Consider the following 15,624-nt stretch of genomic DNA (forward strand, 5'->3'; position numbering starts at 1 on the left):
GTTTTGATCTAATTAGGGATATGTAGAGAGAGAGGAGAGTATCTTTGGAGGCTCGTGGTTAGATCGTGCATAGTTCTTACATATTTGGACAACCATGTTTGCCATATAAACAAAAACAGATTATCCCGTAATCCGCTAACGCTGATGATAATCCGTGATAAGTTTACATCTTGTTTTCACCACAATTCCGGGATTATATCAATGAATGGTGTTGATGTGGGCGTGTCGTCATCAATTGTAATTGTTCCAAGAGGGGTATAATAATACTGAGACCGTTGGTAATCCGCTTCTCATCACGAGTTGTTCTCGAAAGCTTTGTAGACAAGTGCTGGGAGACACATACATTCCAGTTGTTGCTACGTTTTGTGTCTGGAGGATTTTCTAGTCCCTGCATACAATGAAATAATACATATAGAGTCAACTTTTGAAACTAATTTTCCATTATCGTTCATTTGTTAACAGGACCTGACAATTGAATGTAATTGTTAATTGTACAGGTACTAATAAACACGAATTTGAGTCGTACATTTTATGTGGTACATAAATATCTCGATAATAATTGTAGAAAGTTTGTACTGGTTGTGAACGTTGATACATGCAGCAGTCAGTTTGTTTTATCGAGTACTGAAAAGCGAAACTTTGGCAGATGACAAAGGCACGTGATACTTGAGACACATATTAGATACCACTACTGCAACAGCGCTACTAAAACTAAAACAACAAACTACTACTACTACTACTACTACTACTACTACAACTACTACTACTACTTGAAAACTTAGCTGTGTGAATAAAAATGGATTGGAAAGATTTGCTTGTATGTTTGTTGTTTCACGCCGCACTCAGCAGTATTCCAGAAAATTACGGCAGTCTGTAAATAATCAAGTCTAGACCAGACAAGCCAGTGATTGACATTATGGTCATCGACCTACGCAAATGGGAAACGATGACATGCATAAGCTAAGTCAGTAAGCCTGACCATACGTTCCTGTTAGTCGCCTCTTACGGAATAAGAAAGAGATGGTGTATTGAAAATATGTCCTCAAAGTATATTATGAGAACGATAAAAATTACAGTAGCAAGTTAAAGTGAATATACTGATTAGATCCTTGTGATATTCAAGCTAAAGGAACTACATATCTGAAGGGAAGGGTCACGTGACATATTTTGTGGAGAAGTTCATAAAAGATTGTGAGAGATATGAATTATTTTATTGGTATTTTAGTCAATTAACAAGAACCATACACTTTCTCCCGTTTCAGTTATTATTTATATATTACTATGATATATAATCTTAACAACACATGTAAATAATACCCCCTGATGAGAAACAGTTTACCAACTGCCTCGTTATTGATGTTCCGGGATAATCAGCCTACGTCGACATAATCCAAGAAGTTCAGCTCCAACATGTAGATATGTCGGATTATGCCCACCAGGCGAGAGCGAATTCTAGGGTAATCTGCCTTTGACTTAATCCAGGAATATGAGTATATATACAAGGCCCCATCTTTGGTGTATCATACGTTCCCACTTTGTCCTTGACAGAAGCAGAAACTATGAACGTTGTGTTGTTTGTGTGTATGTTGACCGTGGTCATTGCTGGCGAGGCGGTCAAAGAGGTAGGCTGTTTTTTGTTCTTCTTCTTCTTATTAACATGATATTTTATTGTCCCAAAAGACAAAGGGATTGGGCACAAGTGCAACAATTATTACCGCATTCTCCCTATATGCAGTTAAAGATAATACTAGTATTTCATAATGGAAATGAACAATTTACAATTGAAGCTTGACATTGTTGAAACATTGTGCGCAATATTGATTCAGTGCTCATATAAAGGATATGTAGAATGTGCTGGAAAGTGAAGACAGCGTGCATCTCATTCATATGCAAATATTATATATTTTAGTTTTTACATATAGATTTAACAATACTAATGATTAACAATTTGGAAACAATAACATGCTATCTACTGAATCTGTTAGTTGTTTCTATATATTTGTGTACAGACAAGAATATTTTGTATTCAGGAAACCATTTAGGAATGGGTGACCAAATAGAGTAATATGTAGAGTCTTTTGTCTTTCAAGATTATCGATAGCTGTCAGTAATGTCTCCCTAAAATCATCATACATCATAGAATTATTGATATTTGTGACTGAACTGAAATGTATATTTCGGAATCTGAAAAAGCGGGTGGCATACTTGAAACATCAGTGACCAAAGTGGGTATTGTTGTTGTAGTTCCAGAATCCTTCAGAATAATCTAAGTAATTTCCAATAGTTGGAGTTATTTTCTTTTGATACAGTTGATAAAACCCCATCTAAGTTACAAGTCCTCTTTTGCTTGTTTTCGGAGATTATTGACAGTATTTCTTTTTTTTGTACCTTAGAAAGTCATTTGGTTTGCAGTATAATTTTATCGTATTTCTGAGTCTGTCTCTGATGTAGATTGCTCGTCCAATATGTGGAAACAATAAACTGGTTTAGTCGTTGATAATCACCTTGCTTGTAAAGTAAAGCATCTCTTACATAGGACTTTGTAAAATTGACACAATTGGATAGAGTGACAAAAACCCACTTGTGGTCACTGATATGGACGCTAAAGTCTAAAACGCCGGCTTCTACAGTCTCGCTGTCCGGGCTTATAACAATAGGGTCAATCAGAGTAGCCGAGGTTTGTGTAATACGCGTGGGCTGTTTAATGAGATTACGTAGATCTTTACTCACCATTATATCTTGAAGGTGGTGTACATTGTTATTCAATCTCCAATCTCCATTTGGAGCTGTATTTGATGAAATGTCCAGAGCTGTTTCCACTGAGTTGTCAAGATAATCCCATTATGATGTAGGGGTGTTGGGCGGGCGATAAGTAACACACAATAACAAACTCTTTTGAGGCAGATATATTTGAAAACACATTATTTCATAATTGTGTAATTATAAATCTATTCTATGTTTAACACTCAATGAATCACGAAAAAAGACCGCAATATCTCCCCCAAAACATTCTCTATGTCTCTAAAACATTCTAACTGGGAACAGTAACTATCTATCAGTAGATCCGATGATTTTACAGATGTAGCTAAATGTGTTTCAGTGACTTCTTCTACGTTTTCTTTTCATTCTTCTTCTCATCATCAGTGTAAGTATTTAACTGGCGATTGATGAAGGTCTGTAGAAAATCAGTATATATAAGAAATATCATGTAATTTCTTACTATGGACTTATGGTTCTAAAAAACTGCTTTCCCTCATCATGTTGAAGCCCCACCTTGACTTTAGATAGCAAATAGCCGTGTGTGTGTTACGTTGTTGAATTCAACTGACCAGGAAGATTGTTGAGGCATTGGCATTATGACAGATGCTCGTCATGGATGGAGAAAAAATGTATCTGAGAGAAACATTGTTGCTTTGAGCTTCGAGACAAAACATGTGTTAATGCCGAAGTAGTTTACAAGAGAGGATGATCTGTGTAGCCAGCGACCTGAATAAGCTTGATGAAAGTAATGTTGAAATCCATTTTCACACACGTAACAGAATTAATGTGAACAAACATTTATCTGAACATCGTTTCGAAGTACATGAGGCTCTCCGTATTTTAATATTTTTATCTTCATTCCGACGTGAAATACTATAAAGTTTTCATTCCACGGTATCATTTTATGAAGATGAAAAGACTTGGAATTGTTTGATGGATATTTATTACTATTAAAACTTACGTCCTTGTTGTCAAACGGCCCACGTGGGTGGGTGTTTACATGACGTCTCCCGTTTACCCATTAACCAATGAAACTCTTGTGTCATCATGACGTCATATTGACCTGTCAGATCACTTGTTTAAGCTCCGCCCACTAGAGTGCGGTAGCGACTACCGCAGAGGAGGCTTAAAAAGCAACAGGAAGCTTACTCTTTTGGAAATTATCACATCTGTTTTACCCTTGGCTGATTATTTAACCTATGTTCACTCATTTCTTTATAGGTTAACAACATCAATTCCGTCATTAAGCAACGTGAGTATAGTGTTTTAAAAATAGTGAAACAAATCTTGACAAGCAATAGTTAAGGATGGAATAATACACATCTGCTTGGGTATAACTGACGCAACTGGCATCATGTTACATGCTGAATTATAGAGACACCAGTTCTAAACATGCCAACCTTTCTACTTACTATTGTACTTAGTTCTTCATTGTAGTAACGTACATTTTGTGATATCAATTTTACTAAATATAATTTGAATGCTTTACTGTCCGGATATTATATTTAGTGAGATGAGACGGGGTACACATTTGTTGGAGAGAGTAATGTTGTCTATAAAAGTCCAGTTTCCACCCTTGCCGAACTAGGCTGGTATTATGGAGTTACATTTTGGCTGGACTAACGAGTCTATGCATAGTCCAATCAAAATCGTGCACCGAAATCGAAATCCGGTTAGTAGAGTGTCATGCAGATTTCGGTCGACTACAGGATTTGCAAAGCATGTGCACCGCTAACTCGTTGTCAACAGATATTTTCTAAATCTTTTCATGTTTTTAATCAAGGTGCTCACGTGATTTGATGCACATCGCGATGTAAGACTCGTTTTATCACGATATAGTTCTTGATTATCGACCAGATCGTCTTGACTGGGCGCCACCGTTTTGTTTGAAACAAATGCAAGTGATACGATAGGTTGAAACTGATTGGTCAATAGGAGAGGCATAGAAAGGACATAACTCGTAATAGCCACTGGTGGCGCTACGATCGAGCCCAGGAATTCCAGCCTAGTTTGGCAAGGGTGGAAACTGGACATTTAAAGTCAGTTAACGCTCTTGCCTCGGGAAGATGAGAGAAAACAGACTAATGGACATCATGTTCAGACTCCTGCATTGTCCTACATTATTGGCATCACTATCCATGATTTGTCTATCTGACAAATCTGATCATACTTATACTCATACGTTTCAGAGGATTTATTGCATATTGGACGTAACGATGACTAATTCCGATTATTTAAAACAAATATTTTGCTGATAAAAACATCATTATACAATTTAAAACATCAACTAGTTCAGATGTTGCGACCTTTGATCCGACTTCTGAAGTTAAAGGACACTGAAATTGTCCCATGATAGTAAACAGTGTGTTGATGCCTTTACTTTGACGTAGGTGATGACGAAGACAAGTATGTTGTTTGTACACTGGCTGACGCCGCCGAGACGTCTCAGATCTCCTTAGAAGACATCAGCACATCCAAGTATCAAGACAAACACACCATCAGGTCAGTTATGTTCTAATTCTCACATATACGGACACCTTCGTTTGTATGTGGGAGTTCAATGTAGTTGATACTTACACCAATTATCATTGGACTTGATAACATCATTCACTTTTACAGACGGCGCTCTATCGACTGCAAACAAGACGCCCGCTACCGTACAATGGACGGAAGTTGCAACAATGCTCGCTGGCCAACCTGGGGATCAACCAACCAACCATTCCGGAGATTTATTGATCCTGTATATGATGATGGTAAAGAACAGATTTTTTCTGATATCATATTGATATCAGAACTTAAAGTCATTTGGTAGAAAGTCTTGTAATTATTCCAATTTGGACATTTAGTTATGCCCTTATCAATATCACAACTAACCATACGTTAGTGAACTTTAAAAGGATAGGTTTGGCTTTCCAGGCAAGTTCGTTCCCCGAATGAGAGGCGTTGACGGTAATCCACTTCCCAGTCCACGCGCTGTCAGTGTGGCTGTACATCCGGATGTTGACAGTCCTTCTGACGACAACACGGTGATGGTGATGCAGTGGGGGCAGTTTGTGGACCACGACCTCACCGGAACTCCCCTCCATGCAGGTAGGTGCCAAGTGGCCAATACTCTCTGCCCATCAAGTGACCAGAAGTGTGATGTTAAAATCAGACATATTTGTTTTTGTAATCCATATTGCGTTTTAATCATTACGACATTCATCTAATTCTTTGTATTAACTTTACATCTTCTTTGGAGGTGATGTTCAATCTAAATGTTGCGATAGTCACACACCTGGAGAGATGCATTCTGATGTACGAGCTGGGTAAGCAATTAACATTCTATATTTTCCACACTTAAACATTTTGTTTGAGTTGGGGGAAATATCTATTCGTCATATTTGAAATAAATGAATCATAAACAACAGACTTTAAAATTACGTGACATTGTATACATGCTTGTAATTAAGATGAAAGGGACACATCCCTTTCCATGATTATAAAAGTCATCATAAGCATGTGTTTGTGTATTATAACATATCATAAACATTATCATAACAATGTTTGATTGGGACAAGAAAACATGTTAATTCTTTTACTATTTTGCTGTTCTAGCGGCCCTTGTTTCCCAATCACCATGCCAGTAAATGAAGGACATTTCCAAAAGAACTGCATGGAGTTCAAAAGATCAGCCTCAGCACCTGGAAGGAGTGAGTATATGAGTTCTAAGCTGTGAAGGTAACCTCTTCTCAATATAGGATTGTTCTGTCATTATGTATCTGCTCTTTCTAATACACTTAATTAAGAAACGAAAACCATAAACAACACTGTATGACAACACCTATATTTAATTCAAAACCATGTCACTTCCAGAAACTCGAGAACAGTTGAACCTACTGACGGCGTTCGTGGACGCCTCTAACGTTTACGGCCCCAGTCAGAATCAAATCAATCACCTCAGGAACGGACGTAAGTCAGACACAATTTTGTATTGAATTATAATTCGAAATAAAACAAATATGTTAAATTTTAACAGAATACTTAAGTGTGTAATTGGTAAATACAAATTCATTTCGTCATTCAACTTTTCAGCCTACATAAAAACCAAGGGAGATAACCTGTTATCAGAATCCAACCGAGGCAACTGTCGAACAAGCAATACCAACGAATGGTGTTTTGAAGCTGGTAAATATAATTTATAAATGTATTCGTAGTAATATTTTCAGAGTCTGTTCATAAAGTACTTCACACATGACTATATGGTACAATTTCGAATGATATGGATAATTTATTTCACAACATTGTCAACTATAACTAACCTCATCATCAGGTGATGGCCGTGTGAACGTGTTCCCTGGTCTGGCCGTGCTACACACCGTGTTTGTTAGAGAACACAACCGTCTAGTTAAAGAACTTGCTGATGTCATGCCATCGACCACTCCTGATGATGTCTTGTTTGAGGAGGCCAGAAAGATCGTGTCAGCCATCATCCAACAAGTCACCTACCGCGAATGGCTGCCCATTATTGTTGGGCCCTTGGCCATGAGGAAGTACAGACTGACCCCTGGCTTTAGCTTCAGGTACAACTTTACCCAAAACCCCACCATCTACAACGTCTTTGCCACCGCCGCCTTCAGATACGGCCACTCCACCATTCCACGTTTCCTGACCCTCGGAGATCGTCATGTACCAATAGAAGAACTCTTCAACAGACCTTCTGAAGTCATCAAAGATCTGGACACCGTTCTGAAAGCCATCCTCAAGGACAGAGATCAGGAGGTCAACCGCTTCATCAACAGTGGGATGACTGAGCATTTGTTTGAGACGTCGGGCAATAACGGCTTTGACATCGTGTCCTTGAACATTCAGAGAGGTCGTGATCATGGGCTGCCATCATACAACAGCTTCCGCAAGGCATGTCAGCTATCAAAAGTGACTTCATTTGATGACAGTGTATTTGGTAAAGCAGGAGCTGCTTTGAAAAGTGTATACAGGTTTGTCTAATTTGATTTAGTCTTATATGTGTACAGAATTAGTGAAACACATTTTTAAAATAAAGATACTTTAACCCTTATCTGACATTTCTCAAGATCTCCTTACATGTATATATTCTTGCTTCAGTTCCCCTGAAGACATCGACGTCTTTACCGGTGCAGTAGCTGAACAGCATGTGCATGGCGGTTCAGTGGGCCCTCTCCTCGCTTGTCTGATTGGTAAACAGTTTCATGACCTGAAATATGGCGACTCATTCTGGTTCGAAACATCTCACCCAAGAAAGGGCTTTACACCAGGTACCGATCAAATCTGTTTGTATTTCTGCGTGCTTGTGTGTTTTGTTAAGTACATATTTTGACATCAAGAAAATAGTTGATCAAATAACTAACATGCCTTCAAGATAAAAACGCTATACAATATTGTTTGTGTGAATTTTAATTTAAATCATCAAAATGTTTTACTGGTTCACTGACAATAGTTTGGAAAATATTTTCTCTTTTTCTCCGAAGTAATTGTACATATACATATTAATGGCATTTTCTATTTTAGAACAACTTTCTGAGATCCGACGAATGCGCTTTGCCAAAATTCTTTGTAGGAATTCAGGAGTGAAGTCCATTCAAAGAGATCCTTTTACAGTGTACTCCAAAGAAAGGTTGGGAATGTAAACATCTAGCTCTATTATTTGTCAGTAATTAATTATCTCGTACAGACAAAATACATTTTAACATGAAACAGAGTATATTTGCTGTATTTCATTACATGTAGTTACGTAATATGTCATCAAAAAATATATCAGTGAACAGTAATCAGAATTGTATCCTGGATCCCTGTACAGCACGTGCCACACTTTGAATATGACATATTGAGGCTCATTCAGTTATATAGGATACGGATGTCAAACCTGATCATATAAAGTATGCTCATATGTTGATATTGTAATGGGATGATACATGTTTGTATTTCACAGCAATCCTATGATGCCCTGCAACGATCTTCCAACAATCGATTTAACCAAATGGCAGAGATGAGAAGCTGCTTGGCCTGCCCTTAGGTTCAACAAAAGCCCTGAAGACTTCAAACATAATATTTTCTTAGTATGAGGTGTTCCAACATGTATAGCCCACACTACTTGTCCTGATTTGTAAGATCTATAAATCACTGAATACATTATATTTCTCACATTTTTGTTCAATTGTCATCATTACAAGTACATTTAAGTATGGCATAATGCTGAAATTATTTACTAAAATATCAGATATATCAAGTGACACTAACAAAGCATTCAATCATAGTATACAAGTAGCCATTGTATGATGTTCAATTTTTCTTAGATTAATATTGGCAGTATATGTTTATGGTATAGTCTAATTTATTCGCATAAGAGCATAAACATATTGAACATGTATGACTTGGACTATTTCATAGATCTATAAGGGGATGTATTTTATTTTACGTCATTGTATGATATTGTATAATTAGGAGATAAACGTACTGTGTTTTCAATGTAGAGCTAGGTTACCTGTAGATTTAACCGCGCTAAATTGAATTTGGAACCGAACGCGCAGCGTGAGGTTTGAAATGTTAAATTTAGCGTGGTTAGATCTACAGGTAACCTAGCTCTACATTGAAAACATAGTAGGTTTATCTCCATTCTACCATGACTAAATAAACTGCGAACTCTTTGGCGTTAGCAAATATACTGAGTGAAGCAGCATGGGTTGAGTTCAGTGTTTTGAGTGGGTTATCGATCTGAATTACGGAATAACCGAACAAAATATGGTGCTTTATATACTCAAGCAGTTTGTTTACACCGTAATACTTCACTCGAACATATGACAGGCATTGAAAGCATATAAGCACGGCAACTTGGTAAGCTAACATGAGATGGGCATCCCTAAAGAAAACAAAGCAAGCTTTGCAAGGTTTTCGCTGTACATCGCACGTCACCATTATGACGTCATATCGCTCATTGTGATGCAAAAGATATGACGTCACAGTCGTATATAGAATAACGCCAAAATTTCAAGCTCTCTGTTATCTCCAAAACGTAGATGCATTCCCTTTGTTGGTCTCGTCGTGTTTTTCTGCACGAAATGTATTGCCACACATCCTTTGAATATTGTAGTAACCGCATATGTGCATTTTGTAACCTGTAAATGTAGATATAGTTATTTAAATATGCCTACCGACAATGACTGAAAATAGTACTATTCTATGAATATTAGCATCCGCTCTGATGCGGCCGTCAAACCAGCTGTTTCAATAAGAGGGGGTTTATTGTGATTTAATAGCCTCTGATTGACCAATCAGAATCGAGTAGATTCCAAATTCATGGTAGAATATATTGTTGATGTGGTGCTCAAAGCAACTATCAATATATGTGTGATCATTTGAGAAAATTTGTGTTATATGTTTAATAGAAACAATATTGAACAATACTTGTATTCAAACATATATTACATTTAATTGTATTTGTTGGTTTCACAATTGTTTTGTAATAAATACGTTCTCTTTTGCATTTCTGTTTCATGGTATCCTAATTTGTAGGTTTAGTGTCACTCATCAACCGTTTGGTAGGCTCATTGGCACATTGATACGTTTCACATTTGTGTTAATATTTGGTACCATGACATAGTATCCAGGTACTAGATACATATTTTTTCTGACAATACATGTTCCATACACATGTCATTGTTCCGAGCAGTGCTTCCTGTAAGTGTATAGATCACACTGCCCCAGTACTTCCGATACATGTACATGTATATAGTCTACATTGTCCCAGCGAGTGCTTCCTATACATGTATTCTACTTCCCATTTTCACCGCTAGGGCTTCCTACACACGCAAATAGTTCACATTGTCCCAGACAGTGCTTGGTATACGTGCATATAGTTTACATTGTCCCATTGTACATAATAGTTCTCATTCTCCCAGACAGTGCTTTCATACAGGTACACCCTCACAAGTATACAATCATAAGACCAGGTGTTCGCATTCAGGATGAGTATGTCCTGCCTTGCCAATAGCACTTTTCGAGACAATGTCAACCATATAAAAGCAATGGAAGCATGTGCACATTTCAGGACAATGTGAACTGTATACATGAATGGGAGTTACAGCCCGGGACAGTACATAATAGCATACTTAATGTGTGTACGTATATTGCGCCAAATCCACCCATTGAAGCTTGCTGAAAGTGCACATTATCGTCTCTTAATATGTGTTTTAATGCTGGGCAGGACCAAAGCCCCAGAAACTCGCACAAGTCAAGCTGCCAAACACGATCATCCATCCATTCACTCCACATGACCAACGTTGCTTAACGTCGCCTGATTAATGACTTGTGCTTTGTACACAGGACGAGGTACCACAAATGTGAACTATATGTAAGGGTAATAATGTTGGCATACAAAAGTATCTCTCCAAAACTTTAGATTAGATTTTACATCATCTTCGTCGACTTTTCAAAGGCATTTGATAGAGTTAATTATGAAGTTTTATTAAAGAGTTTGAGAAGAGTAGGTCTTAAAGTCAAATTACCTGTATGTGTGTATTCAAATCTATCAGCATGTGTTAGGACTCCAACCGGTTTATCTAATTACTTTAGTGCGACGTGGGAACCCGTCAGGGATGGTTCTTAAGCCCCACATTATTGGTCAACTTATCAAATGAATTAATATCTGATCTTGAGAAGAATGGGGAGGAAGCCATCTTTATAGCGGTTGATTTTGCAAGAACTTTGGCTTTTCTATATGCATATACTGCTTTACAATTACAAATTAAATTAAATTTTTTAGAATTTCTTTTTTGTGGTTCTTCAGGAATGCACGTGAATTTAAGTAAAACCAAAACAATAGTCTTTAGAAGAAGTGGGCCTTTAAGGAACTGTGAGCAATGAACATAAAAGGCACACGTCTTGAGGTTAACTTTTACAGATATTAAGGGATTGTTTTTACCCCCAAATTATCATGGAGTAAAATCTTTAGCTGTCTCACTTCTCAGGGCAAGAAATCATGCATCAACATCAATAATTATCAAAAGAAATATGGGTATTTGTGATACGAAGACAACTTCAAAATATTTGACGGTATGATAGTTCCAATATAGTGTTATGGTTCTAAAATCTTGGGAACTTCATATAACAATTCAATTGAAAATATACAGACTTTATTCTGTAGATGACTAAATAAGAATACTTTTAACAACATGGTAATAACATGGAGAGTGTGGCAGACTGGTTGACAATTTATTTACATGACAATAGCAATAAAATACCGGAGTAAATTAATTTACCTCAACAATAATAGACTACCATACATTACATTATGCTTAAATCTATTGATGCTGCTGGAAGAAACACATGGGTTACTTCAATTAAGAATATTGTATTTCGCCTTGGATTTGGTATAGTCTGGATTCAGCAGAACATGGGAAATGCTGATATGTTTTATGTGAAATTAAACGAAGCTCTCCAACAATTGATATCATCCTTGGAAAATCATCGACGTGGAACTACTATGAACAATACATATCACGGTATTCGAAACCGGTATTGGAAACTGTTCCCTTGTGGCCAAACGCCATTACTTCACTGTTTTAATTCTCTTGTGGATGCAGGAGATGTTCCGCCTTGGTTCTGAAAAGGGCAAACAATACTTCTCCCAAAGAAAGGTGATCTGACTGACCCTAAAAACTTCCGCTTAATTACTTGTTTTAACACACAGTACAAACTATTTACAGGGTGTCTTACAGATCTCGTGTCAGCGTACTGCGCTTCGAATGACATTATCTACATGCAGCAGAAAGGAGCCAGAAAGGGATGTTGGGGTTGTAAGGATAAATTGCTGGTTCAGAAATTGATCCTTAAAGAGGCTAAAAACGTACCACCGTAATCTCTCAATGTGTTGGATAGACTACAGAAAAGCTTATGATTCTGTACCCCACGAATGGATTTTGAAGTCACTGACATGTATTGACCTCCCCGTGCGACTACTTGTTTTACTCAAGTCTTTAATGAATTGCTGGTCAACTCAACTTGAGATGTATTCGCAGGGGCAGGTGGTGACTTCTGAACCCATTTCTACTAGAAGAGGAATATTTCAGGTCGATTCTTTCAGTCCTTTGCTTTTCTGTTTGTCATTAAATCCTTTAAGCTTTTTGCTTAGCAAAGAGGAAGGTTATCATCCTGGACCTCCTCAGCACATATCCCCAATACCCCTTACTCACCGCCTTTACATGGATGACCTTGAACTTATTGCCAATGGAGGATCCACAATAAAAACAACAACCATATTCTCCTTGTCGAGACCTTTTCTAATGATATCGGCATGTCCTTTGGACTCGACAAATGCAATATTCTTCATCTGGCAAGGTACAAGAGGGAGGATCAGTCAGTTTACTTGGAGGAGGATTTATTGACCATCTCGTGGAAGGTGAGGCCTACACGTACTTCGGGATGTAGATTAGGGACAAACTCCAGAATGCCCACATCAAGGAAAAACTTCGGGCAGAGTACAAATGTAGACTTTAGAAAATCTGGAGTTAAGAGCTGAACGCTCGCAATAAAGTAAAAGCCACAAATACTTAAGCTGTACCCGTCCTTTCATATTGTTTTGGTGTTGTTGATTGGATGAAACAAGAAATAGGGTGTTGTCGGGGTATTGACACCCTCACACGAAGAATCATGTCAGACAATAGATCCCACCACCCTCGTTCTTCCCTCAATCGCTTATATTTACCAATCATTATGTGAGGACGTGGTTTGATTAACGTTGGGGCTCTTCATGATAGAATTGTTTTGTGCACTTTTGCACACATTTATTTGTCTGATGATCCTCTTGTGAAGCATGTCAAGACTCATGATGAAAACAAGGCATTCCACAGTTTTCTAAAACGAGCCAAGGATGTAGGACATAATCTCAATGTCGATGTTGATTTTGTTGATGGTTCTGCACTGCAGAAATGAGTGTCAACCAAGCGAAGCGACATATCAAGTCGGCCCATACTCAGTTTTTCAAGGAGAGGCTTTCTGAACGACCACTGCATCGAGTTTATGTGCAGTGTGCATAAAGATCAGCAATCCTCAGAGTCCTTCGCTTGGATGAAGTCTCCTGGCCTGAAAAATGAAACTGAAGGCTTTCTGTTTGCTGCTCAGAACCAGTCACTTCTCACTCGAAACCGTCAATGTGTGATTTTGCATCAAAATGTAAATATGAAATGTACATTATGTAATGAATTGAATGAGACTGTCCAACACATTGTCAGTGGATGCCCAATTTTGGCACAAACACAGTATCTTAAACGACGACATGATGGAGTAGCTCGATCGTTTTATTACCGTCTTCGCCATGCTTGTGGTTTTGACATAGAGGTCCACCCATGGTACGACCCAGAATATGTAGAGGGCATCATAGAAAATGATAAATACAAAATTCTTTGGAAAAGGCCCACTTACAGCCTTAGACGTATCCAGGCCAACAAACCTGATCTTGTCCTTTTTGATAAAACCAATGAAATCATTTATAACATTGAATTTTCTGTCCCCTTTGACACTAATGTGACGCTTGCATCGCAAGTACCAAGTTGTCCGACTCTCCATTGTTCTCGGTGCCTTAGTTTAGGTACCTCCCAATCTGTTGACTGACATCGGGAGAGTACCCAGGTTTGCTACCAGGAATACAGCCCTTCTGACAATCTGGGTAATGCAGTGTGGAGTCTTCACATTCTCCGAAAGGTTCTGGGAGAGTTTGACTAGGAAGGCCTTCCTGGGAGAAGTCCCATTCACTGTCTGGGCTGCGTGTAGAGGGGTCGAGGGCCCTGAGCTGATGATGAGCCAAACCAGCCTGACTGTGCCAGGATCACCCAAACCCCTCTTTGCTGCATATTTTATTTTACTCTGAAAATAATAATAATGAATCAATGTCTAACAATAAACATACCCCATTATATTAAGAGGCATGTATCAAAATTTAGATGTAATAATTTTGGATTATATGTTGAGATTAGAAGACACAATAATGTTCCTCATGATGAAAAATATTGCAAATTCGATTTGAAGAAAAATAAGACGATTTTAGAAGCTGAATACCATGTGATGATGAGGTGAATGATACTCCCAAATTATAAAGCAATATGTACATGAAAATCCATTTTATACAGATTTTCCAACAACTGAAAAATGTAACAAATGTTATATTTGGGATAACACTTTCTTAGTAAAGTACAGATTCTCGTATTTTTTGTGGTTGAGTCTTGTTACATTTGACCACTTTTTAAATGGCATTGTGTATTCATAACTGAAAAGTGTATCCACCTTATGAATTCATCAGGGAGACTTTTTTTTTTAACATGAGTTTATTCTTAACTAAAACGTTAACAATGAGAAATGAGAAAACACTTATTTAAGATTAATACCTTTGTGTGTAGGATATTCAAATAGGTATTGCAATTCTCTCTCATCAAATCTTCGATATATAGTCACCTTTGAATGAAAATAACCACAATTGATATCATTATGTCACACAGGACATTACATGATGTGACTATATTCATTCATTATCCAGTTGTCAATGAACATGATGAGAAGTGGTAGTGCGTCGGTGCTCTTCCGTTGATCTGATTCTTTAATACAATAAGAATATAGTTTATTGTTGTGTCACACGACATACCGTAATCATGTGCATATACTAATTCATGTATATATTAAAAATGTCAATATAGATGGTGTGTTGTCCAGCGAAAATGGCATATGATGCACATAAAAGCAAGTAAATTCATGTATATCTTTATAAAGATACATTAAATATATTTACATACCTGTCAACTCTCACGCATCTCGCGTGAGTCTCACGCATTTATCACCTATGTCACGCTCGCACGCATATAA

At 37.6% G+C, this 15,624-nt stretch overlaps 1 protein-coding gene across 1 annotated transcript; it reads left to right on the top strand.

Moving 5' to 3' along the window:
• Positions 1–1,559: 1,559 nt before the first annotated feature.
• On the top strand, positions 1,560–8,768 carry LOC139453378 (chorion peroxidase-like). Its single transcript, XM_071235059.1, has 13 exons — positions 1,560–1,622; positions 3,982–4,012; positions 5,151–5,262; positions 5,380–5,513; positions 5,677–5,850; positions 6,002–6,068; positions 6,358–6,452; positions 6,616–6,711; positions 6,835–6,927; positions 7,073–7,736; positions 7,864–8,033; positions 8,287–8,392; positions 8,708–8,768. Exons 1-13 carry the CDS (start codon positions 1,560–1,562, stop codon positions 8,766–8,768), a joined length of 1,866 nt encoding a protein of 621 aa, XP_071091160.1.
• The last annotated feature ends 6,856 nt before the right edge of the window (positions 8,769–15,624 follow it).

This window comes from Haliotis cracherodii, unplaced genomic scaffold, assembly GCF_022045235.1.
Source record: "Haliotis cracherodii isolate W230 unplaced genomic scaffold, xgHalCrac1.p SCAF_9, whole genome shotgun sequence".
In the NCBI taxonomy this organism is placed as follows: domain Eukaryota; kingdom Metazoa; phylum Mollusca; class Gastropoda; order Lepetellida; family Haliotidae; genus Haliotis; species Haliotis cracherodii.

What these genes read in the sequence shown, in the direction of transcription:
- LOC139453378 (XM_071235059.1), top strand. Translation starts at nt 1,560, where the DNA reads ATGAACGTTGTGTTGTTTGTGTGTATGTTGACCGTGGTCATTGCTGGC. An exon ending in CGGAACTCCCCTCCATGCAG is followed by an intron (nt 5,851 to 6,001) that starts GTAGGTGCCAAG and finishes TCTTCTTTGGAG; the next exon opens with GTGATGTTCAATCTAAATGT. An exon ending in CATTCTGATGTACGAGCTGG is followed by an intron (nt 6,069 to 6,357) that starts GTAAGCAATTAA and finishes TTGCTGTTCTAG; the next exon opens with CGGCCCTTGTTTCCCAATCA.